At 43.5% G+C, this 26,021-nt stretch overlaps 1 protein-coding gene across 3 annotated transcripts in view; it reads left to right on the top strand.

Moving 5' to 3' along the window:
- Positions 1-26,021, top strand: part of LOC112215648 (plexin domain-containing protein 2) — a 208,812-nt gene that overhangs the window by 101,270 nt on the left and 81,521 nt on the right. For all 3 annotated transcript variants that reach the window (XM_042299153.1, XM_042299154.1, XM_024374850.2), the window contains exons 6-9: positions 7,613-7,731; positions 9,025-9,124; positions 21,287-21,382; positions 22,055-22,136. In XM_042299153.1, the coding sequence (XP_042155087.1) occupies positions 7,613-7,731; positions 9,025-9,124; positions 21,287-21,382; positions 22,055-22,136 (397 nt within the window). The remainder of the gene's footprint in view (positions 1-7,612; positions 7,732-9,024; positions 9,125-21,286; positions 21,383-22,054; positions 22,137-26,021) is intronic.

Below are 26,021 nucleotides of genomic sequence, written 5' to 3'. Positions count from 1 at the left end.
AAAGGAATGGATAAGATAATATGTACATAAAAATATATGGGTGAGCGATGGCCGAATGGCATAGGGAAGATGCAGTAGATGGTATAGAGTACAGTATATACTGTACATATGAGATGAGTAATGTAGGGTATGAAAACATTATATAAAGTGGCATTGTTTAAAGTGACGAGTGATACATTTATTACATCCAATTTAATTGTTAAAGTGGCTAGAGATTTGAGTCAGTATGTTGGCAGCAGCCACTCATTGTTATTGATGGCTGTTTAACAGTCTGATGGCCTTGAGATAGAAGCTGTTTTTCAGTCTCTCGGTCCCAGCTTTGATGCACCTGTACTGACCTCGCCTTCTGGATGATAGTGGGATGAAGGCAGTGGCTCAGGCGGTTGTTGTCCTTGATGATCTTTATGGCCTTCCTGTCACATCAGGTGGTGTAGGTGTCCTGGAGGGCAGGAGTTTGCATGGCCAGTTGACAACTAAAGAATAGCCACCCCACTCTCCACTACTTTCCCTCCTCCCATCTTCCTATACCTCTATCTCTATACTGCTTGATTTGCCCCTCAATTGCTCCCTCTCTCCCTCCCTGCCTCCCCATCCAAAACATAGTCAAAGGAGAGTAGCGTTGCATTCCCAGACTCCTGTACACAGCCAGGAGCCATTCTCTTTTTTTTAATAATATGTTTATTATTTTCCAATATAAAAAAAGACAGCAATACAATCATTGACATTCATTGTACTGTTGAATGGGATGGCCAATTTAGAGGACAAAACAAATCTTAACTCACACATACACAAAATAAAACAAAACACTATTAGGTGGTACATGTATAAGAAGACAACATATAGTCATTACAAGCAGTGTAGGTAGTTAAGCCTAAAATAAATATTGAGTGGAGTACAGCTGTACCAAACAGAGCGATCAATGGGTCTGGGGCTATAACTTTATCAAATCAAATCAAATTGTATTTGTCACATACACATAGTTAGCAGATGTTAATGCGAGTGTAGCGAAATGCTTGTGCTTCTAGTTCTGACAATGCAGTAATAACCAACGAGTAATCTAACTAACAATTCCAAAACTACTACCTTATACACACAAGTGTAAAGGGATAAAGAATATGTACATAAAGATATATGAATGAGTGATGGTACAGAGCGGCATAGGCAAGATGCAGTAGATGGTATCGAGTACAGTATATACATATGAGATGAGTATGTAAACAAAGTGGCATAGTTTAAAGTGGCTAGTGATACATGTATTACATAAAGATGCAGTAGATGATATAGAGTACAGTATATACGTACTATACATACTATACGTACTATACTATACATATGAGATAAATAATGTAGGGTATGTAAACATTATATTAAGTAGCATTGTTTAAAGTGGCTAGTGATATATTTTACATAAATTCCCATCAATCCCCATTATTAAAGTGGCTGGAGTTGAGTCAGTGTGTTGGCAGCAGCCACTCAATGTTAGTGGTGGCTTTTTAACAGTCTGATGGCCTTGAGATAGAAGCTGCTTTTCAGTCTCTCGGTCCCAGCTTTGATGCACCTGTACTGACCTCGCCTTCTGGATGATAGCGGGGTGAACAGGCAGTGGCTCGGGTGGTTGTTGTCCTTGATGATCTTTATGGCCTTCCTGTGACATCGGGTGGTGTAGGGGTACTGGAGGGCAGGTAGTTTGCCCCCGGTGATGCGTTGTGCAGACCTCACTACCCTCTGGAGAGCCTTGCGGTTGTGGGCGGAGCAGTTGCTGTACCAGGCGGTGATACAGCCCGACAGGATGCTCTCAATTGTGCATCTGTAGAAGTTTGTGAGTGCTTTTGGTGACAAGCCAAATTTCTTCAGCCTCCTGAGGTTGAAGAGGCGCTGCTGCGCCTTCTTCACGATGCTGTCTGTGTGGTTGGACCAATTCAGTTTGTCTGTGATGTGTACGCCGAGGAACTTAAAACTTACTACCCTCTCCACTACTGTTTCATCGATGTGGATAGTGGGGTGTTCCCCCTGCTGTTTCCTGAAGTCCACAATCATCTCCTTAGTTTTGTTGACGTTGAGTGTGAGGTTATTTTCCTGACATCACACTCCGAGGGCCCTCACCTCCTCCCTGTAGGCTGTCTCGTCGTTGTTGGTAATCAAGCCTACCACTGTTGTATCGTCCGCAAACTTGATGATTGAGTTGGAGCCGTGCGTGGCCACGCAGTCGTAGGTGAACTGGGAGTACAGGAGAGGGCTCAGAACACACCCTTGTGGGGCCCCAGTGAGGATCAGCGGGGTGGAGATGTTGTTACCTACCCTCACCACCTGGGGGCGGCCCGTCAGGAAGTCCAGTACCCAGTTGCACAGGGCAGGGTCGAGACCCAGGGTTTCGAGCTTGATGACGAGTTTGGAGGGTACTATGGTGTTAAATGCTGAGCTGTAGTCGATGAACAGCATTCTCACATAGGTATTCCTCTTGTCCAGATGGGTTAGGGCAGTGTGCAGTGTGGTTGAGATTGCATCGTCTGTGGACCTATTTGGGCGGTAAGCAAATTGGAGTGGGTCTAGGGTGTCAGGTAGGGTGGAGGTGATATGGTCCTTGGACTAGTCTCTCAAAGCACTTCATGATGACGGAATTGAGTGCTACGGGGCGGTAGTCATTTAGCTCAGTTACCTTAGCTTTCTTGGGAACAGGAACAATGGTGGCCCTCTTGAAGCATGTGGGAACAGCAGACTGGGATAGGGATTGATTGAATATGTCCGTAAACACACCAGCCAGCTGGTCTGCGCATGCTCTGAGGGCGTGGCTGGGGATGTCGTCTGTGCCTGCAGCCTTGCGAGGGTTAAGACGTTTAAATGTTTTCCTCACCTCGGTTGCAGTGAAGGAGAGTCCGCATGTTTTTGATGCGGGCCGTGTCAGTGGCACTGTATTGTCCTCAAAGCGGGCAAAAAGTTATTTAGTCTGCCTGGGAGCAAGACATCCTGGTCCATGACTGGGCTGGTTTTCTTTTTGTAATCCGTGATTGACTGTAGACCCTGCCACATACCTCTTGTGTCTGAGCCATTGAATTCGATTCTACTTTGTCTCTACACTAACGCTTAGCTTGTTTGATTGCCTTGCGGAGGGAATAGCTACACTGTTTGTATTCGGTCATGTTTCCGGTCACCTTGTCCTGATTAAAAACAGTTCAACATATTTGTCGGCCCGGGATAAAAACCTGTCTGGTCAGGGTATATGATGTCAGAAATATATTTTTCAATCGGTTTGCCAATATCTTTGTCAACACCTTATTTTCTATGGGGAGTAACGACACGGGGCGATAAGACGACATCTCCATGGAATCTCTATCTTTTTTCAAGATCATAACTTTGTTGCGTTCTAGCAAGTAAAGAGCCCACCCATTTCAAAAGGATGATATTGTATTCATATTTCAACTTTGTGATCTTCTCAAGGACTGTATTCGAGGAATTCGTCCTAAAAATGTTCTCCTGTTCCCCTAACTCTCTTGCAATTTCTCCCAGCCTAGTATTGGTGCGTTTCTTCCTCTCTGATGTATAAGAAATAATGTAACCTCTAATCACAGCCTTTAGAGATTCCCAAAGGGTGGAGTCGTCAACATCCCCCGCGTCGTTAGCTCAGAGGAAAAAGGCAATCTGTTCCTTCAAATACTGACAAAAAGTCTCGTCTTTCAACAGGTATGCGTCTTAGCGTCACGGGTCGCCGACCTGTAGACATAGTGTCGAGTTTCAGCACCATGGACAGAGGATAGTGGTCCGTAATTAGAATAGGGTGATAAGTAACCGACGCAGCTGCTGAAATTAGTTTGGAGTCCAACAAAAAATTGTCAATTCTGGAATATGATTTATGAACTGACGAAAAGAAAGAATAATCCCTATCTGTTGGGTGAGTCAGTTTCCAAATATCAATATGTTGTTTGTCATCAATGTATTTAGACAGACACTGGCATTTGATTGTTGAAGTGACCTTGATAGCTGTTTATCTAAAAAAGGATCTAACGTACAGTTAAAGTCATCTCCAACAATAAGACTTGTATCCAAGATATTTGGTATGGCCTTAAATACCCTTTGAAAAAAAGAATGGATCATCGAAGTTGGCTCCATATAAATTGACCAAGGTTATTGGTTTTGAATCCAGTAACAACAATAATACACCGACCATTAGGATCTGAAATCGAGGATGAGTAAACAAAAGGAGTGTTTTTCCTTATCAGGATTGCTACCCCTCTCGCTTCTGCATCAAAGGTAGACTGGTATGTCTGACCGATCCAGCCGACTCGTAGCTTGGCCTGAGCGGAGCGTTTAATATGAGTTTCTTGAAGAAGCACTATGTCAGCGTCCAGTGATTTAAAATGAGAAAAAAATCTTAGCTCGTTTCACGACAGGCCCTAAGCCATTACAGTTCCAGCTGACTATCTTTATTCCACCAGGTCTACTCTGTGCTCGGTCACGATGTGGCATTTCTTATTTTAGAGCAAATTGTTGCTGTCATACAAAGCCCAAAATGAAAAACGTTCCGCCTTGCAGGAGCTCGTCATGCCACCTGTATTAATAAATGTGAACATAAAACACAGACCCCATCCCATGACTTCCCAAACGAAGCACTCCTTGACTAACACACAAACCTTAGGGTGTCTAGACATACAGCTTCAACTAACTCGTCATCTATAGATTCTCAGCATATAAACTAAATTAAATAACACTTAACTCTCACGTTAGGGGTGAGTGACGCTAAAACATGATAGGCTATATAAGCCACAACATATCACCCATCATTATAAGATCCAATTTCTGATCTTCTGATCGAAAAGACAATTCAAACACATTCCTGGCCTGTATTTGGCCATTTAGGCATTTGACACAGTCGTTCTGTATCCTCAGCCAGGGAGCTTGCTTGACAAGTACAGATCGGCCTCTTTTGGGTTGTCAAACATATGTGTTGATCCCTCGACTGTCACCTTAAACTGGGCTGGGAAGAGGAATCCATATTGGATGTTGGCCGCTCTGCATTTGTTGCGTAACTCATCATACTCTTTTCGTTGGTTCCTCACCTCCAAGGTAAAATATGGGTAGAAAGACACTATGGCTCTGTTGTAGTTAAGGGGGAACTTTTGCCCATAGTGCAACAGTAACATGAATGGCCATGGATGCGCGCCTTGGCTGGCTTCGTTGCCTGTGATCTGTGTGCGCTGTCGATCAGGATGGTGTTCACTCGCACGGTCGATCAGGATGGTGTTCACTCGCACGGTCGATCAGGATGGTGTTCACTCGCGCGTCGATCAGGATGGTGTTCACTCGCACGGTCGATCAGGATGGTGTTCACTCGCGCGTCGATCAGGATGGTGTTCACTCGCACGGTCGATCAGGATGGTGTTCACTCGCGCGTCGATCAGGATGGTGTTCACTCGCGCGTCGATCAGGATGGTGTTCACTCGCGCGTCGATCAGGATGGTGTTCACTCGCGCGTCGATCAGGATGGTGTTCACTCGCGCGTCGATCAGGATGGTGTTCACTCGCGCGTCGATCAGGATGGTGTTCACTCGCGCGTCGATCAGGATGGTGTTCACTCGCGCGTCGATCAGGATGGTGTTCACTCGCACGGTCGATCAGGATGGTGTTCACTCGCGCGTCGATCAGGATGGTGTTCACTCGCACGGTCGATCAGGATGGTGTTCACTCGCGCGTCGATCAGGATGGTGTTCACTCGCATGGTCGATCAGGATGGTGTTCACTCGCGCGTCGATCAGGATGGTGTTCACTCGCACGGTCGATCAGGATGGTGTTCACTCGCGCGTCGATCAGGATGGTGTTCACTCGCACGGTCGATCAGGATGGTGTTCACTCGCACGGTCGATCAGGATGGTGTTCACTCGCACGGTCGATCAGGATGGTGTTCACTCGCGCGTCGATCAGGATGGTGTTCACTCGCACGGTCGATCAGGATGGTGTTCACTCGCACGGTCGATCAGGATGGTGTTCACTCGCGCGTCGATCAGGATGGTGTTCACTCCCCAGCAATGTATCAGCTCCGAGACAAATTCAGTGGGTTTCCCTTTCTCAGTGTCCTCCTGGATCCCAAATATTCGGATGGTCTGGCATCTTGAATACGACTCAAGCATTTCCAATCGGGCTTTCAGGGTTTTGTCGTCATTTTTTAACGTTGCGCACTGTTTCTCTGTTTCTTTGTCCTGTAGCCTGGCCTCGTGATCAACTGTTGTCTGCTCAACCTCATGCACCCTGCCCTTAGTTGCCTTCACAGTTTCAGTCAAATTCCCAGTACTCTTTGAGATATCAGCCAACCTTGTGTCCACCTTCTTGCTTAGTGAGTTTATGGCAGTCAGTAGGTTCTGTGGGGAACTCTTGGGAGCTAGCATCTTCAGCTAACTCCTCGTGGGTCAGCGATGTTAAAATTGGCTCGTTGTCTATCTCATTCAAATGATCTTGTTTAGCGCCCCCTTTTTTGGTGCTTTTTCCCTTTGTCATATTGCCAGACAATGTTTGAAGTTCTAGGTTGTGAGAGGTTAAGACAAATATAAATTTGTTTCAAAATAGAGCGGACCTCTAGCAATGCAAGTCTACTCCATAGCACGCTCTCTAGCCCCCCTAGCCCCCCACCCCGCAGGAGCCATTCTCAGTTAGATAGAGAATTCAGAACAGACAGGGTGTGCCTTGGTCAAAAGTAGTGCACTATATAGGAAATTTGGTTCCATTTGGGATGGAGTTACTGTAACAATCACAGACATGTCCCTGTCCTCTCTACATCCAGCATACAGCCCCATGCCCTCGCCAGGCCATTGCGAATCCTGCAGCATCAGCCCCATGCAGAAGCCTTCTGGAGGCCAGATGTGGGTTATTATGGGGTTTCCTGTAGCATTAGACTCCGGTACTCCTAGCTGTCAGCAGAGAAACTAAATCTCCACTTTACTTTGGATGGAGAGAGGGGCTCTGGGTGTGTGAAGGAAAAATTGATTACTTGTGTTAACAAACCTTTATTGCTCTGGCTCCCGGCCAAATGACTGGCTGGTTGCACAGGAGAATGAAGACATCATTTTCACGTCCAAAGGCTCCCCGAAGTCCACACTAAATCAAAACAGCATAGAGATGAACGTGAGGCCTGCACTCCGGGGGTAGCTAGTACAGTACAGTGCCATGAGTTCCATGTGAGCTTCCAACTGATTCTTCAAAAATACTTTGAAGCAGCCTGTTATGTTGTAGGGAGTTTTGCTAAACTGGAACAGGTGAAGCTGATCTCCCTGTAGAGTCTATGGTAACAAGGAAGACACAGTTCGCAACTCATTTTGGCTACCCTGGGTGCCTCAATCAATGTCTGAAACTTAAGGAGCCTTCCCTGCCGTTGGTCTCCTTGATTTTTATCTAACAGATCTCTGTTGTTCTACGCGGTCTGGAATGGTTCTCAGTCTGGTTCTATATGGTCCTGTGTGGTTCTAAGGGGTTCTGTGTGGCGCTGTTTGGTTCTATCTATGTGGTTTTATGTGGCCCTGTGTAGTTTTATGTGGTTCTGTGAGGCCCCGTGTGGTTCTGTGTGGTTCAGTGTGGTTCTGTGTAGCCCTGTGTAGTTCTGTATGGTTGTGACTGTGTCCCTCTCTCTCAGGCACTGCTCTGGTGGTCCAGTGGGATCATGTCCACCTGCAAGACAACTACAACCTGGGTAGCTTCACCTTCCAGGCCACACTGCACAGCGACGGCAGGATTGTCTTCGCCTACAAAGAGGTCAGTCTCTCTCTGTCTCTCTGTTCCTATCTAGGCTTTATTTACCACTCACTTTCTCTATTTGCTGCTCCTCTCCCTCTATCCATCTCTTTCTCACTCTCAGTGCTCATCTCTCCGTGTATCTCCCATAGGGGTGTAGGAGTGACATGGCGTCACACCTATCTCGTGAGAAGCAGGGAATTCTTCACACTCACCCTGCTCTCTCTCTCCGTCTCTTTCTGTTCCTCTTTCTTGGTCTCTCCTTCCTCACCCTCACTTTCTCTTGGCGACAGAGCACTTATTTAATTCTCTCCTTGATTGAATTGATGAATAAAGCACCGTGCTCATCAACCTCTGTTTTCACTCAGGGCACGATGTGTCGCTACCGTGACTGACCATTTAATGGCCGTCGTTATTGACGCTCCCTCTGAAAATATTACTTCCTCTCCCCATTCTGCTTCCATATGTTTAATATGGTTAATAACAGTCTAACTCGTGTCTCAAGTTTTGGATCACTGTGACATCGCTGCATGTGAGAGAGATTATGTTTACTAGATTCTGTGACGGTGCCGATTAAAATGCAAAATGGGAAGAGGGAGAAAAAGGAACTGAGTGAAAGAGAGTTGGAATCAAGAGTGACTTCTCTGTCAGATAAATGTCTAAATGTGTTAGGCCGCAATTACGGAATCCATTAAATCCAATTATTACATATGTTATACATCGATCATAATCACAAGCCCCATAAAAGTTCTCTTTCAAAAGAGGTATTTTTTTGAATGTTTTTTCTCTCTTCCATTTCAATCAGGGAGTACTTCTATTTAACTCCACTCTTCCACTCCACTTCTCCACCTCCATGTAAAGACAACCCTCATGGTGGCTTTTACTTCCCTTATTTATTTCACCTACTTTCACCACTCTATAAATGTCTCTCTCCTAGGATCTCAACATTCTCAAATTTGAGCCTGCCAGACTTATTTTGCAGACTTATTAATTTGCGCCTCCATTTTGATGGATTTCCTGGGAGATTAGTCCATTTGAACAAGCTCTTTGTTCCTTCCAGTAAATTAAGTCCCATTGTTTGTAGGATGCTTCACAAATGGCAACCTACTCCCTATATAGTGCACTACTATTGACCAGAGCCTGTAGGGTGTAGGGAATAGTGCCATCTGGGACACAACCCTCCATCAGCATCAGGAACTGTCAGGCCTCTGTCTGGTTAAGGTCGGTTTGGGTCCTACTCCCAGCAGGCTCAGTCAGATAGACAGGTCTGGTGGCTGGTGATGGATGTCCGTCTCCCTCCTCTCTCTCTTCCAGATTCCAATGGAGGTGGCCCAGATCAGCTCCGTCAATCACCCGGTGAAAGTGGGCCTCTCCGATGCCTTTGTGGTGGTCCACAGGATCCAGCAGATACCCAGTGAGTCACCATGATGCAGAGAGTGCACTGCGTCACTGCACACAGAGACGGACGGACGGACGGACGGACGCACGCACACATGCGCACACACCATGACGTCACTTTGGATTGGAGGGCAGGGTCATTGTATTGACTGGAATGGAAGGAATGGAACAGTACCAAACACATTAATTCCATTCCAGCGATTACTATGAGCCGTCCTCCCCTCTCCATCCTCTCATACACCATCACAAGCAAGTTAAACTTTTGGTGTTTTTCTCTTCTCAATGCTTCTCCCTTTTGGGGTTTAGTTCAAGCTTTCGCTGCGGCCTCTCCAACAAAGTTTTCACCTCACAGAAACGGTGTGAGTATGGGCACAGGTCCAGATTTGACTATTTGCATGAGGTTCCTTCCAATTCAGAGCCAATTAAAGTTAGTACAACGTAGAGCAAAGACGAGAAACTCTGAGTATTTTCATCCACAGCTAGACACCCTCAGGAGCTTTAATTTCAAGTCTGCCAAAATAATGAGTAGTCAAAAACAATGTATTCATTAGTTTAATTGTGTGTATTGATGATACGTTCATAGGACTTGGCATTTGAAGAATCTATTTGTTCCACTTAAAGTTTTATAGCTAGTTATTTATCCAATTACATTTTTTTTTAAATGGACTTTGTCTGAAATTATTGAGTTGTGGGTAATAATTACCTTTACTCAAAAACCTTTAAGATTCCCTTTCAGAAAAACCACATGAATTTCACATGTGATCTGATGTGAAGTTAATATGATAACACGTGAGCATGTGAAAACATGATCTCATGTGAAATAAATTTGACAACATGGGGATATAAAATGTCAACACGTGTCACCATGAAACTACACGTGACATTTGACAATGTTTTCCACATGTAAAACTGCTAATTAAATGTTCAAATGTAAACTAAAAGGTAATTCCACATGTGAGAGTTTGATTGTCACATGTGAAAACATGTAACTTTTTTTAAAGGGAAGAAATGAAATGGTACGACAGGTTTTATGGTACTGTTGGCGGTATGCTGTTCAGCTAAAATAGTGTAAACATCTTTAATTAATAAAAGTGATTATAATTGACATGATCACTTAGTGCTGACTTTTACTTTGAAGTCCAAAGTGTAGTAATACAGGTGGAATCAATTATTGACACAGACATGGTGGCTCAGCAAGAGATCGGAATGCTGTGAACCACGAGGTTGTGAGTTCACATTCAAGGTGACGACATGTTGAGTAAGAATTACTGTATGAATAAACATACACAATGTAATCCTTTATGTAAAATATTTAGATTTAAAACTGTGTGACAACTTTTTTGTTTGCTGGGCAACACCTGTGAAAACTCGTGAAAAACATCCACACAACTTAATGGGAAATATCATCATGTGAAGTGTTTCAAAACCAGACGGTTTCACATAATTTCACGTGAAATAAAATGTTACATGTGCAAAACGTGGACATTTCTCTTGGGAAATCATGTGGTTTTTCACAAGGGTCACCCTATTCCCTATATAGCCTACTACTTTCTACCACAGCCATATGGGCACTACATAGGGAATAGGGTGCCGTTTGGAACATAGCCTCTGTGTTCGGGAAGAAAGGCTTTCCGTGTTGTTATAAGGGGGAATTCAAACCCGCTGCTCAGCTGCGCTGTGAGTGTTGATCTTCCGTGGTTGTTGATTCCCTCTACTTCTCTGAAGACTGTGGGAATAGGGTGCTCTTGTTACAGTAGCTACAGCAGCACTCCCATAACACTCCTGTAGACAGTATTGAGAGTTCTTAGGCCTCCAAAGGACTTATCTACCCTCTTTGATGCAGCCTCTGTTGCGCTCAGCTGGTGAAAACAGACACCTCGGGTTGCATCCCAAATTGACACCCTATAACTTATATAGTGCGCTACTGTTGTCCAGAGCCCAGTGCACTATGTAGGGAATAGGATGCAGCCCCTCCGGCTCTCCTACTGCAGGTAGGGAGGAAGACAAAATGCCTATCTGGGGCAGGGAATGGAGGAGAGGATTGCAGGGATGAGTGTTAAACATGAAAGATGACACCCAGGGCGGTGTGTGTTCCGAACTCCCTCCGGAAGCCCTACTGTTGTAAACTGAAAGACTGCCTGCTTGAAACAATGTAACATGCTGAGTCAGCTTTCTCACAAACCTTTACTGGGATCACTTCTTTACTTATTTTTGGTTTAAGGGACATACTATACAGCCCAAAGAGTTGTACAATGCCCCCTCGGAAGTAAACTATTAGTTTAAGATCACATTTTCTGTATGAGAGGCCTCTCCTTTGGAAGTGATAATAATATACTGTAATATAATAATAATAATAACATACTAGTTAATGAGAAGATGAAGGACCAGGAAATGGCTTAGAAACAAGTGATTGGTTGTGAAGACTGACTGTCCTTGTTTGACAGTATCCATGCCTGGGGAAAAAAAACATGGTTTGACACATTTGTATCATATATCTCATATACCTAGTGAATGGTGGCGAATGTGATAGGTATGGAGAGGAGAGGAGAGGAGAGGAGAGAGCAGGTTGATGGTCGGTGGGTGAGCATTTGTTATATCTCTGTCTGTCTGTCTTTCGAGAAAGGTCAGGATTAGCATCTTGGGGCTTCTGTCGGTCAAAAGGGCTGTTGCGTGTTTACACGTGTATTTGTTTGATTTACAACTGCACAGGACCAAGACAAAAAAATCGAAACTGAAATTGAGATTTAATACTTTAAAGTATGGCTGGACAACATGATTTCAAAATACGAATTAATTTGGTTGGAGGCAATGCTTTGCATTTACTGTGTAATTTTTCTGACCTGTGGTAAGCTGCAGGTGCCTACAGGGTAAAAATATCCCTTCAACCTGTTTTGAAAACAAAAAAACGGAACATTCTGCTCCATTGTAAAGTGCAAGGGTGCCAATATATTTGACCGCATCTGAAGCTACAGGTTTGTTTACACATTTTACAGTGCAGTGATGTGAGAAGAATCACAGCTGTACTGAATTTGATTGTTGTAACTGATAGATTCTTAAAGAGATGGACGGGATCTTAAGCACCTACAAATTCGTAACATATCATTTGAATTGCAGGAGACATAACATGGGCGTAACATATCATACGAAATGGATGACGTACACAATTGTGCACAGTTTTTGGATACCGGTTTTGACTAATGAGTGCTACTTTCAAAACTACTGGCTGCAATTGTACAAAACCTTTCTAGCATCACTTTAAAAGGGAAAAACTGTTAGAATCAGAGGACTCAATGTTTAGGGAGCAAGTGGGTAAAATTGACTGTGCTGGATAGTCCCATTAGACAGGTCAGAGTAAAGCAGAGATCTAGCCCTTGGTTTAATCATGGGATTCTAGAATCTATCCAAGCAAGGACTAAGGCCTTAAAGAAATGTAAGAATTCCAAGAGCAGCCTGATTTTCTCCTACATAAACATCACAGAAATGAAGCACATATCAGAATGGATGAAGCGAAGAGGGGTTACTTTGCTGATAAATCATTGAGAACCAAAATGACCCTAAAAAGCTTTGGAAATCATTCAAGGAACTAGACTGTAGTAGTACTACCAAAAACAAGCTAAACAGTATTGGACTGAACATCAGGGGGGAGATGTATATGTATATGAAAAAGCAGAGGTTGCCAATGAATTCAACTATTTTTGTACTACTGTTCTGGTTTCAGTTCTGGTTTGTATGGAAACGTCCAAGCCAAGAAATATTGTGGCCGAGTTAGGGGTTCAGCCAAACTTTTTTTTATTTTGCAAAGGTAGAAACAGCAAAAATAGCCAGTATGCTAGCAGAGTTTAAATGCTACAAAGCCACAGGCCTGGATACATAAACATAAACATATCGCTCTCTTGAACAAGGCACCTTTCCCAGGGACATGAAACAAGCTAAAGTTATACCTCTGTATAAGAAGGGGATAAAGTCAAAGATCAAAGTTAAGAATATGTCAACAAACAAAGTCTACTGTATGATTTTCAGTCGGGTTTTAGAAAAACATACTCCACTGATTCATGTCTACTTCACTTGACTGACTTCATCAGGAAAGAGATTGATGAGGGAAATCTGTGTGGAATGGTACTGCTTGACCTACAGAAGGCCTTTGATACAGTTAACCACTGTCTCCTAATCTCCAAACTGGAGGCACTGGGGTTTTAAGCAGTACCCCTCTAAGCTGGGTAAAGTCCTATTAGGGAGTAAGTAGTAGAGGTTAGTGGTTCACTGTCTCAGGCAAAATCAATGAGTTGTGGCATTCCGCAGAGGAGCGTGCTTGGGCCTCTATTGTTTTTACTATATATAAAACAATATGAAAGATGCTTTTTCTTGCCATCTTTTCCTTTATGCAGAGGACTCTACACTTCTGGTGACTAATAAAAGTAAAACTATTAGAGCATACTTAGCACAGAGCTGACTAACATTAGCAAATGGCTTGGAGATATTTTTATTTTACCTTTATTTAACTAGGCAAGTCAGTTAAGAACAAATTCTTATTTTCAATGATGTCCTAGGAACAGCAGGATTTGAACACTGCAACCTTTGCGGTTACTAGTCCAACACTCTAACCACTAGGCTACGCTGCCGCCCGAAAATAATAAGCCTGCACTTAGGTAAAACTGAGGCAACTATTTTTGGCTCCAAAGCTAAATTGTGTAGGTTCCTCTGAAATCAGACTGGAGCTCGGGAGTGAAGTGCTGACTACTAAAACCTCTGTTAGCTACCTGGGTTGCATCCTTGATGGAAGCTTGGGAGTTGTGAGCATGGCCACTGAAGTGCTAGGGAAGGCTAATGCCAGGTCTAAGTTTTTGGCTAGAAAATCCAAGCTGTTTGATAAGGACTCCATGAGAGTGCTAGCCACTGCCCTCATTCAATGCCATTTTGACTACGCTAGGACATTTAAATATAAATACTTTTTTTGCCAGAGAATAACAAATGAGTTCCATGCAGTGGTGGGGATTGGGATATCACAGCAGGAATTCAGCTCAAATTAGCCAGTAGACTCCTTTCAGAACAGGTGCATATATACTGAGATCATGTGACAGATCATGTGACACTTCGATTGCAAACAGGTGGACTTTATTTAACTAATTATGTGACTTCTGAAGGTAATTGGTTGCACCAGATTTTGTTTAGGGGCTTCATAGCAAAGGGGGTGAATACATATGCACGCAGGACTTTTTTCTTCTTTAGAATGTTTTGAAACATAATTTTTTTTTTCATTTCACTTCACCAATTTGGACTATTTTGTGTATTTCCATTAGATGAAATCGAAATTACAGGTTGTAATGCAACAAAATAGGAAAAACGGCAAGGTGGATGAGTACTTTTGCAAGGTGCTGTATAGGGGATAGGATGCAGCCTAAATCTGCAACAGCACAGGGGGATCTGGTTCAGATGGCTACGTTGAGCTGAATTCCTGCTGTGATATCCCAATCCCCACCACTGCATGGAACTCATTTGTTATTCTCTGGCAAAAAAGTATGTCTTTTTAAATGTAGATTATCTTTAAGGACTGGTTGTTCTTTTTTTCACAGTTAGTATTGATCATGTCTAAAATCTTCACTGCGGTTTCTTGTAGTATTAAGAAAAAGTTATGTATTTAGACTAGAGTGATTGCTTGGTGGCTTTAGCCTCCAGGTCTCAGAGCGTAACATAGGTAATCCCAAATGGCACTCTATTCCCATATAGAGTGCACTATTTTATGAAGAGCCCAGGCAGCTGGAGGGCTGAGTAATCAGTGTTGAGGGGGGAACTCATGCGAGTCAATAAGTGTTTCTGCTGCCAATTAACGTATATTTGTCACGCTCTTCTTCCTCCTCCTCTGACGAGGAGGAGTAGTAAGGATCGGAGGACCAAAGCGCAGCGTGATGTGAATACATTCTTTTAATGTAAGACGAAATAACAAAGTACACGAAACAAACAAAATGAACATGACCGCTATCAACACAGAGTGCAACATCCATAGACATAGATAATCACCCAAGAAATACTCAAGGAATATGGCTGCCTAGATATGGTTCCCAATCAGAGACAACAGTAAACAGCTGCCTCTAATTGAGAACCAATCTAGGCAACCATAGACATACAAAACCCCTAGACTGGAACAACCCCATAAACATACAAAAGCCCTAGACAGGGTAAAACACATATAATCACCCATGTCACACCCTGACCTAACCAAAATAATAAAGAAAACAAATAATACCAAGGTCAGGGCATGACAATATTGGGCTGAGCACACACAGCTAGTGCAGCCCGGAGAGGATCCCTCTAACCCTCTCCTTAAGCCACGCTCAAGTTGTGAAATGTAATATTCTATGCTGCTAGCTAGCTATCTCCAGGCCATGGCGTTTGGGCCTGGCCTGTGCTGCACTGGCGGTAGCAGGGGGAAGATATGCTTGTACAGACAAGATATTTAGCAGGTCAGGTGCTAGGCTTTTACTTAGCCACCCCCGGGCTGGGCAGCCAGATGCACGGACAGCCAGACTCCCAGTCACCCTCATGCATTATTCTGATGAGGTTATCAAAACCAGAAGTGCCTCAGTCATTTTAATACCTGTCTGCCTGCTGACGTACACTCTTAAGTCTTATCAGACTGTGTTTTCTTTTGCTAATTCACTGCGGAAGCTGTGGTACAATAGCTGGCCCACAATTTGCTCACCTCATTATTATACAGTCAGAGCTCAGATAGAGGTCCTTGCGTTTTCATCATATCCATTCATTTTATGATATTGCTGAATTTCCATGTCCAATGTCTGTATTTGTATTGCATTTTGGGGTGATTACGTAGATTTCAGGGAACAGATATTGGAGGTAATCTGCTCAAAGCTAGAGATCTCGCCGTGTGGTAGCGAGGATTCTGAGTTAATGAGACGGTGAAATGAAAGCTGCATGATTGTCATGTTGATGGCAGGAAATACACTGGCACAGAACTGTAGCTTTTCTATCGGCTGTGTGAGTAGGAAAAGAATAGGGAACTAACCTCACTGTCAGGGTCCTATGTGCTATTCTGTTCCAGACAGTAATTATTATTATCACTGTGCTGTTGGAACAGTATGTGTAATGAAAATCTACCTGCACATCGATTATTTTCTTCCCCCCGGCAGTTTTGGACTCCATTGTTCCTATAGGCACACAGGCTCTGGCAATAAAGCACTATTCTGAATTTAGATTACCTCATCCCCTCAGTGGTTTTTAACTCATTGCACAAGGTCTCCATGTCACATTTCCATTGATTCTCATCCAACTTGCAAGGGTGAATGAATAAGAAATCATTTCCTGGTCTGGTATTCAGATTTTCATAATAGATCATTGTTATAAAGGAGTCTTCTTAGAAGAAAATGTGCTATCTAGAACCCAAAAGGGTTCTTTGGCTGTCCCCATAGGAGAACCCTTTTGGTATCAAGTAGAAGACGTTTGGTTCTAGGTAGCACCCTTTTGAGTTCAATGTAGAACCCTTTCCACAGAGGGTTCTACATGGAACCAAAAAGGGTTCTCATATAGGGACAGCTAACCCTTTTTTCTAAGAGTGTAGGTGTGTACCAGACCAGTAGCCTATTATCCATTGTATTTTCCATCTGGTGAGATATTGACTGGGCCAGTGCTTTTTTCGTCTGTGCTTTTAATTAGATTATGACCTAATTGATCTTTGTGTTCATAATTGATGTTACACTTCTGCAAAGCTCCTTTTGTTTGATGTATCGGAGCAGGGCAGCTAAATCTTCATTACCGCTTGTTGATGCTCAGGCTGAGATGGCCTGTATTTGCTGTAAATTAAAGCTTCCTCCCTCCCAGGCTATGGGGTGAAGTTTTCCCAACTTGCAGATCTAGGATCAGTTTTCCCTCCCCCAATCCTAATCCTTAACTGTTTGAGGGAAATCCAAAATCAGCGTCTAGGGGCAATATAACCTCTTCCCATCGCCTGGAGGAAAACCGAGCCAGGCCACAGAGTCTAGACAGCCTGCCCACAGAGGAGCATTCCCAGGCAGGCAGACAGTGAGAGACCTCCCCTCTCTTCTGGTCCATCCATGCTATCATTACACACTTTATAATCCCACTGCCTGGGGCCAGAGGAAGCCAGCCATAGGGAAGGCAAGGAGAGGGGTGGTATTCAGGGTAAAGACAGCTGATACAGTAGCTAGCTAGACTTACTGTATGGTACCTTGCATTGGTCAGATGTTTTTGGTGCCGAAACAAAGCAAGAAACACACACACTGACTGTTTTTCACACATTTTAATAGGGCATAATGTCTCTATAGTTCTGTATTCTCACCTATATTAGAACAATGAATATTCATGGAATGTCTCAAATGGCACCTTATTCCCTATATAATGCATTGCAAATAGTCTGCGTAGCCATTTGATTAGGTGTTCAGGAGTCTGATGGCTTGGGGTAAAAGCTGTTTAGAAGCCTTTTAGACCTAGACTTGGCGCTCCGGTACCGCTTAACGTGCGGTAGCAGAGGGAACAGTCTATGACTAAGGTGGCTGGAGTCTTTGACAATTTTTAGGGCCTTCCTCTGACACCGACTGGTATAGAGGTCCTGGATGGCAGGAAGCTTGGCCCCGGTGATGTACTGGGCCGTAAGCACTACTCGCTGTCCAGGTGTGAAAGGGCAGAGTGGAGTACAATAGAGATTGTGTCATCTGTTGATCTGTTGGGGTGGTATGTAAATTGAAGTGGGTCTAGGGTTTCTGGGATAATGGTGTTGATGTGAGCCATGACCAGCCTTTCAAAGAATTTCATGGCTGCAGACGTGAGTGCTACAGGTCGGTAATCATTTAGGCAGGTTACCTTAGTGTTCTTGGGCACAAGGACTATGGTGGTCTGCTTGAAACATGTTGGAATTACAGACTCAGACAGGGAGAGGTTGAAAATGTCAGTGAGACACTTGCCAGTTGGTCAGCACATGCTCGGAGTACACATGCTGGTAATCCATCTGGCCCAGCGGCCTTGTGAATGTTGACCTGTTTAAAGGTCTTACTCACATCGGTAGCGGAGAGTGTGATCACACAGTCGTCTGGAACATCTGATGCTCTCATGCATGTTTCAGTGTTACTTGCCTCGAAGCGAGCATAGGAGTTATTTAGCTCGTCTGGGTGGCTCGTATCTCTGAGCAGCTCTCGGCTGTGCTTCCCTTTGTAGTCTGTAATAGTTTGCAAGCCCTGCAACATCCAATGAGCGTCGGAGCCGGTCTAGTACGATTCGATCTTAGTCCTGTTTGATGGTTCGTCGGAGAGCATAGCGGGATTTCTTATAAGCTTCCGGGTTAGAGTCCCGCTCCTTGAAAGTGTCAGCTCTACCCTTTAGCTCAGTGCGAATGTTGCCTGTAATCCATGGCTTCTGGTTGGGATATGTACGTACAGTCACTGTGAGGATGACATCATCAATGCACTTATTGATGAAGCCAGTGACCTGATATGGTGTACTCCTCAATGCCATCGAAAGAATCCCGGAACATATTCCAGTCTGTGCTAGCAAAACAGTCCTGTAGTTTAGCATCTGCTTCATCTGACCACTGTTTTATTGACCGAGTCACTGGTGCTTCCTGCTTTAATTTCAGGAGGATAGAATTATGGTCAGATTTGGTCCAGAGTTTTTTTCCCCCTCTGGTTGCACATGCTGATAGAAATTAGGTTCAACTGATTTAAGTTTCCCTGCATTAAAAGTCCCCGGCCACTAGGAGCGCCGCCTCTGGATAAGCATTTTTCTGTTTGCTTATGGCGATATACAGTTCATTGAATAGTGGTTTTAGTGCTGGCATTTTGTGCTGAATAGTGGTTTTAGTGCTGGCATCGGTCTGTGGTGGTATGTAGACAGCTACGTAAAATACAGATGAAAACTCTCTAGGTAGATAGTGTGGTCTACAGCTTATCATGAGATACTCTACCTCAGGTGAGCAAAACCTCCAGACTTCCTTAGATATTGTGCACCAGCTGTTGTTTATAAATATGTATAGGCCCCCGTGTCTTACCAGAGGCTGCTGTTCTATCCTGCCGATAGTGTATAACCTGCCAGCTGTATGTTATTAATGTCGTCGTTCAGCCACGACTTGGTGAAACATAAGATATTACCATTTTTAATGTCTCGTTGGTAGAATATGTGTTTTCAGTTCGTCCCATTTATTTTCCCGCGATTGAACGTTAGCTTGCAGTACGGATGTAAAAGGCTGATTAGTCACTCGTCGCCTGATCCACACAAGGCACCCCGATCTCTTTCTGCGAAATCTCAGTTTCTTTCTTCAGCGAATGACGGAGATGAGGCCCTGTTCGGGTGTTTGGAGTATATCCTTCCTGTCTGACTCATTGTAGAAAAATGATTTGTGCAATTCAAGATGGGTAATCGCTGTTCTTATGTCCGGTAGCAGCAACATTATGTACAAAATAAGGTACAAACAATGCGGGAAAAAAATAGCACGGTTGGTTAAGAACCAATAAAATGGCAGCCATCTTCCTATTAAGCACTATAGATCAAAGTGGGACAAAACCCAAATGTTGTCTTGCTCAAAATATATCTTCATAAACAAAAAGGCACAGGGCGAACCCAAAGTGAAAAATATAAAGTACTCAGGAAATAGTAGGAGAGATTCCTCTCAGGAAAACAAGTAACATTTACAATGACCGACAAAGACAAATGGTAGAGGGGGTAAAAATACAGTGATAGAGTGGGGATTGGAACCAGGTGTGTGTAATGGTGACGAGGCAAGTCCGGGGTTGATGAGTGAAGGACGTTCGCCAGCAGTAGGTTCGGCAGCAGATAGAAGGCCGGCAACTCCAAACACCTGAGCTAGACAGGAGGGGGAGCCAAAGCGAAGGCTAGTGTGACGAAATTTAACAACAAAAAACATACTTTTTGTAGTATTTCATTACTTTAACAGAACGTTTTGTAAAAGTTGAAAAAAATAATCCAAATTGTTTGACATTGGGATTGTTCTCGAATTGTTCGGAGAACTTTAAGAAACAAGTATTTCAACACAACGTTTCCTACAGGTTTCTGCATCTGCAGATGGATAACATCATAAGACAGACAGAATAGAATAGGGGATTTAGTGGTTTTAACATTACATTGGCAGTATCTTAATGCACGCAAAAGGATACATGGCTTTCCTCTTAGATCAAAACTAATCCAAGCACGCAAAATGTGTCCATTTCATATTGGTCATTGATGTAAGTGTGTATTCAGTAAGTGCATATGATTAATGGGGGTCGCTAGGAGTCAAACTCATTGTTGTATATGTTCCACAGCCACAGCGCTGTGTATTGAATTGACATTTTCCAGCTTGTTGCTCATGAAAATGTGTGTATTATAGAATGTGTAATATATCGAACAATGTCATATGGCTTTATAAAATAATTATTCTCACTGATTTACTGTATGAACGTCCCATTGTATTCCAGGAATTTCAGTCACTTAACATTGATTTAGCCACACCAGATAAATTACTAGAATTAAGGTATAAACTAGCAAATCTGTTACATTTATGAGATTGCAATGGTAGAGCTACAGTATGCCTTTACATGAATATGTAATACTTTGAGCATTTCTCCCTGTGCATAGTGTACTGCAAAACCAAGTGGGCCATTTTACAGTGGGATTGAAAAAGCGTTTGAGTTATAGGGTCCAGGGAGGGACTGCTGTTCTTCCGCTTACCTTGCCTGGTGTCTCCTTCTGCAGATGACTCTAGTCACTGGTCTGCACCCCAAATAGCACCCTATTCTCTACATAGTGCACTACTTTTGACCAAAGTGGGCCATGGTCAAAAGTAGTGCACTATATAGGGAATAGTGTGCCATTTGGGAAGTTGCCTGGAGGAACTGGGGGCTTTCAACAGGGACTCTGATTGATATCAGCTCTAGTGGGACATTGCTTCCCACCCAATTGCCAAGTGGCAGGCTCTCTGTTGGACACAAACCGAGAGAGGGACAAATAAATAATAAATAAATGCTGTGGTAGCTCTCTTCCCTTATGGCCTGATTCTGCCTCTCTGTTCTCTTCTTATTTTTCTCTCGCTCTCTCACTCCCTTCTTTGGGGACAATTTGTCCTAGTTTCAGCTCTCTGAGGAAGATTTGTGACAGGTGTTTTCTCGCTCTCTCTCTCTCTCTCTCTCTCTCTCTCCTTCCTTCTCTCCCTCACCACATCCAGATGTTCGTCGGAGAACGATCTATGAGTACCATCGTGTGGAGCTGACAAAGACCAAAATCACCAACTCTACAGCAGTGGAGATGATGCCTCTACCGAGTAAGATGGATTCCTCTCAATAGACATGGCTCACGATATGATATATGATAATGACAACACAAGTAGGCCCCCATAAACTAGTCTAGATTCTAGACCTTGTCATAGGTGAAATATAGAGGGGTCTGTTCAATGTCTGCCTAATAGATTTTTCCTCAGACTGTATCCCATCATTTCAGGGACACCTGTGTGTCAAACTCCTCTCTTTTGAGAATTATCTGTTTGCATTAGCAAACTACAACTTTCTAATTATCCACATATGGATTTCTATGTTGGTTTTGACTTGTTCAGCTCTGGGCCCATATGTATCAGGCGTCTCAGAGTTGGTTTTCTAATTTCACGTCAGTTGTTTAGCCTTTTAGATCACAATGCGCAAGATAACATGGACAAGGGAGACCTGATCCTGGATCAGCAATATGGCCCCGGTTTTGCATCATCAAATACAACATTCTAAGTTGAATTTTTACATGTTAAGAGCTCTGGACCAGTGTTGTGAGTCAGCAGACATGGGTGTGTTGTAACATATGTGTGTTGTGATGTGTGTGTTGTGATGTGTGTGTTGTAACATGTCAAAAAAAAAAAAAGATGCATTTGTCACATGCGCCCGAATACAACAGGTGTGTTGCAACGTGTGTGTTGTAACGTGTGTGTGTGTGTGTCGTTTTCCCTCCCTAGCATGTCTCCAGTTCACCAGCTGTGACAGCTGCATCTCCTCCCAGATCAACTTCAACTGCAGCTGGTGCCACCTCCTTCGCAGGTCAGACACCCCTCTATACCCCTCTTGTCTTTGTCTCCATCTCAAATGGCTCCCTACTACCTATGTGACGCGCTACTTTTGACCAGGGCCATTTGGGACATGGGCCAATGTCTTTTTCTCTCTTTCATCCAACACTAAATCTTTCTGTTTATCTTCCCCTCATTCTCCATCGCGCGCTCAGTCCCTCTGTCCTCCCTCTCCCTCCTTCCAATGTTGCTATTACCTCTCGTCACTCAGTACCCCTGACATGCTAGCTAGCTACTGAGTGTGAGGTGTATGTATCGCATCTGGCTATCATATGGAGTCTGACCCTTCCCTTCCAGTGGACTATTCCCTCTGAGCTCAATTACTGCATCCGGAATGGCAACCTATTCCCTATATAGCGTGCTACTTTCGACAATAATCCCTGGTCATAAATATAGTGCACTATAAAGGGAATCGCGTGCCAGTTGGGACGAAGTCAGTGAGTCCTGGTGATGCTCTGTTGGTTTCTCTTCCTGATGATGTGCAGGTTGGATTAGCAGAGAGAGAGAAAAGCATGATATTCCACCCATTATTCTTGTTTTTGTGACCTAGACATCCGCTCTCTCACACCTACTCTGTCTCCCCCCCCTCTCTCTCCCTTCTTTTCCCCCTTCCCATCAACCATTTGTCTTTCTCTTTCACACCCTTGCACAAAAAGTTAAATATTGGAGACCATGTAAAATGTTATTGCACAAATGGTGTATTTCCTGCCTTGTGTGATGTGAACGATGTAAGTTTGGACAACGTTGTGGGAGTGTTGTTGGGGCGTTGTTTCAGCGTTTGATCCAAGTTACAAGCCATTAGTTATCAAGTGCACTGAACAGTTCTGGGCCAGAGATCTTGGAAAATGTCTGCGGAGTTAGCGGAAATGATGTGCTCAGTTGGACTACTATTACTCCCCTTCTCATACTGTATGTCTCTACACTTTGGCCACTTCCTATTCCCCACATAGTGTGCTACTTTTGTAAAAAAGGGTGCCATTTGTGAAGAAGGCTTTAAGTGGCTTATGCACCCATTATTGAATGACCCCACAGTTATTTTAAACATATAATTTATCCCTACAAGGGCCTCTGGGAATTTGTGAGGTGCCAAAATGTCAGGGTTTGGCCTTTTCCTCTGTCTCCTCTCTCCATCAAACTATACTACTACTAATAATACATTTTAGTAGTATATGTGTATGTGTATACACATGTATGTATACATTTTACTTACTGGTGGCCCTGGGAATCAAACCCATAATCCTGGCACTGTGAGCGCAATGCTCTACCAATTGAGCCATACAGGACCACAATTGCCAATCTACATGTATTCTGTATCCCGCAGAGCTGCGGAGACAATCTACACCTGAATTATAATGGCCTAATTATGCTGCCTTTTAATGAGATAGAAATGTGCGCGAGCTGCATCACGCGGTTGGGGCTCGCTCCATCCTTTGTATCCCTCAACAAAAAACTTCAATCGAAAAGGCAAACGAATGCACAGTTTAAACAAGCCAATTTAAATGCGTTGCAGCATTGTTGGGCCGCGGGTTAATGAAAGAGAGACACCTATGATTTTAGAGAACGGCTGTAATGAACTATATCTCCCTCTCCCTGGCTTTACTCTCTTTCTTTTTTATCTGCCTTTCTGATTCTCTCCCCTCTCGCTCCCTTTCTCTCGCTCGCCCACTCTCTGGAAAGGTGAATGCTGGGTGTTTTCTCCCCCATTGCGTTTCAGGCTAAATCAACTTGTTGCTGCCTCTGATGTATGCAAGCTGAGTGCTGGGCTGGGTTGGACAATAAAAGGCGTGTTGGAGCTAATAAAGAATGCAAGGCATCGCTATGGACCAGCGACAGGCTGTGGTTGCCCATATTGCTGAGCGCTAATTTGGTGAGAAGAGGCGGTCGGTGCGGGATTTGTTTACAGTAATATCAAAATGACTGCCACCACATCTAAGGTGGAAGAGGCTCCAAAGACGAAGAGTGTTGCGTTTTAATAAGTTGTGGCCACACTGTATTTTATTCAATCACATTGCATCGTTTGAGGGAGATAGATTGTGTGCCGTGCCAAGAGTGTAATGATGGTCTCACCATTTCTACACACTCAGATAAGTAGCTCTAGCTTGCATAGCTCGCCCAACTTGATCTAGCTCACCCAGCTTGCATAGGAATTTAAAAACTGTATGGTTGAAGGAGATGGGGGGGGGGAGAGGCTAATAAGTCTGGCTGCACATCTGGCTGGCCGACTTACTGCGAATTGAGAAATTATGTGACTAGACTCAACAAAATGAAGAAGAAACTGTATTACGAAGCCAAGATCAATGATATAAAGAATAATGGAGTACTTTAAATTCAATTATGGGCAGAAAGACAAATTCAACTCCATCTTTCATTTAATCAGATGGCTCATTCGTCACAAAACCATTTGCTGTTGTCAATTATGTTAATGATTACTTCATTGGCAAACTGGGCAAACTTATGTAGGAAATGCCAACAACGAAGAGTGAGCAAACGTATTTATGCATTAAAAAATAACGAATAATGACAGAAAAGCATTGTAAGTTAGAATTTTGTTTAGTTTGGGAGAGGTGAAATAAATAAATATATATAAATATTGCTATCGCTTCTGAGGATGTTAGCTGACTCTATAGCCACACTTATACAGTGCCTTGCGAAAGTATTCGGCCCCCTTGAACTTTGCGACCTTTTGCCACATTTCAGGCTTCAAACATAAAGATATAAAACTGTATTTTTTTGTGAAGAATCAACAACAACTGGGACACAATCATGAAGTGGAACGACATTTATTGGATAAATCAAACTTTTTTAACAAATCAAAAACTGAAAAATTGGGCGTGCAAAATTATTCAGACCCTTTACTTTCAGTGCAGCAAACTCTCTCCAGAAGTTCAGTGACGATCTCTGAATGATCCAATGTTGACCTAAATGACTAATGATGATAAATACAATCCACCTGTGTGTAATCAAGTCTCCGTATAAATGCACCTGCACTGTGATAGTCTCAGAGGTCCATTAAAAGCGCAGAGAGCATCATGAAGAACAAGGAACACACCAGGCAGGTCCGAGATACTGTTGTGAAGAAGTTTAAAGCCAGATTTGGATACAAAAGATTTCCCAAGCTTTAAACATCCCAAGGAGCACTGTGCAAGCGATAATATTGAAATGGAAGGAGTATCAGACCACTGCAAATCTACCAAGACCTGGCCGTCCCTCTAAACTTTCAGCTCATACAAGGAGAAGACTGATCAGAGATGCAGCCAAGAGGCCCATGATCACTCTGGATGAACTGCAGAGATCTACAGCTGAGGTGGGAGACTCTGTCCATAGGACAACAATCATTCGCATATTGCACAAATCTGGCCTTTATGGAAGAGTGGCAAGAAGAAAGCCATTTCTTAAAGATATCCATAAAAAGTGTCGTTTAAAGTTTGCCACAAGCCACCTGGGAGACACACCAAACATGTGGAAGAAGGTGCTCTGGTCAGATGAAACCAAAATTGAACTTTTTGGCAACAATGCAAAACGTTATGTTTGGCGTAAAAGCAACACAGCTCATCACCCTGAACACACCATCCCCACTGTCAAACATGGTGGTGGCAGCATCATGGTTTGGGCCTGCTTTTCTTCAGCAGGGACAGGGAAGATGGTTAAAATTGATGGGAAGATGGATGGAGCCAAATACAGGACCCTTCTGGATGAAAACCTGATGGAGTCTGCAAAGGACCTGAGACTGGGACGGAGATTTGTCTTCCAACAAGACAATGATCCAAAACATAAAGCAAAATCTACAATGGAATGGTTCAAAACTAAACATATCCAGGTGTTAGAATGGCCAAGTCAAAGTCCAGACCTGAATCCAATC

This window comes from Oncorhynchus tshawytscha, linkage group LG16, assembly GCF_018296145.1.
Source record: "Oncorhynchus tshawytscha isolate Ot180627B linkage group LG16, Otsh_v2.0, whole genome shotgun sequence".
Taxonomy (NCBI): Eukaryota; Metazoa; Chordata; class Actinopteri; order Salmoniformes; family Salmonidae; genus Oncorhynchus; species Oncorhynchus tshawytscha.
Note: the sequence above shows the minus strand (reverse complement) of the source record. Positions and strands in the feature narration are given on the sequence as shown.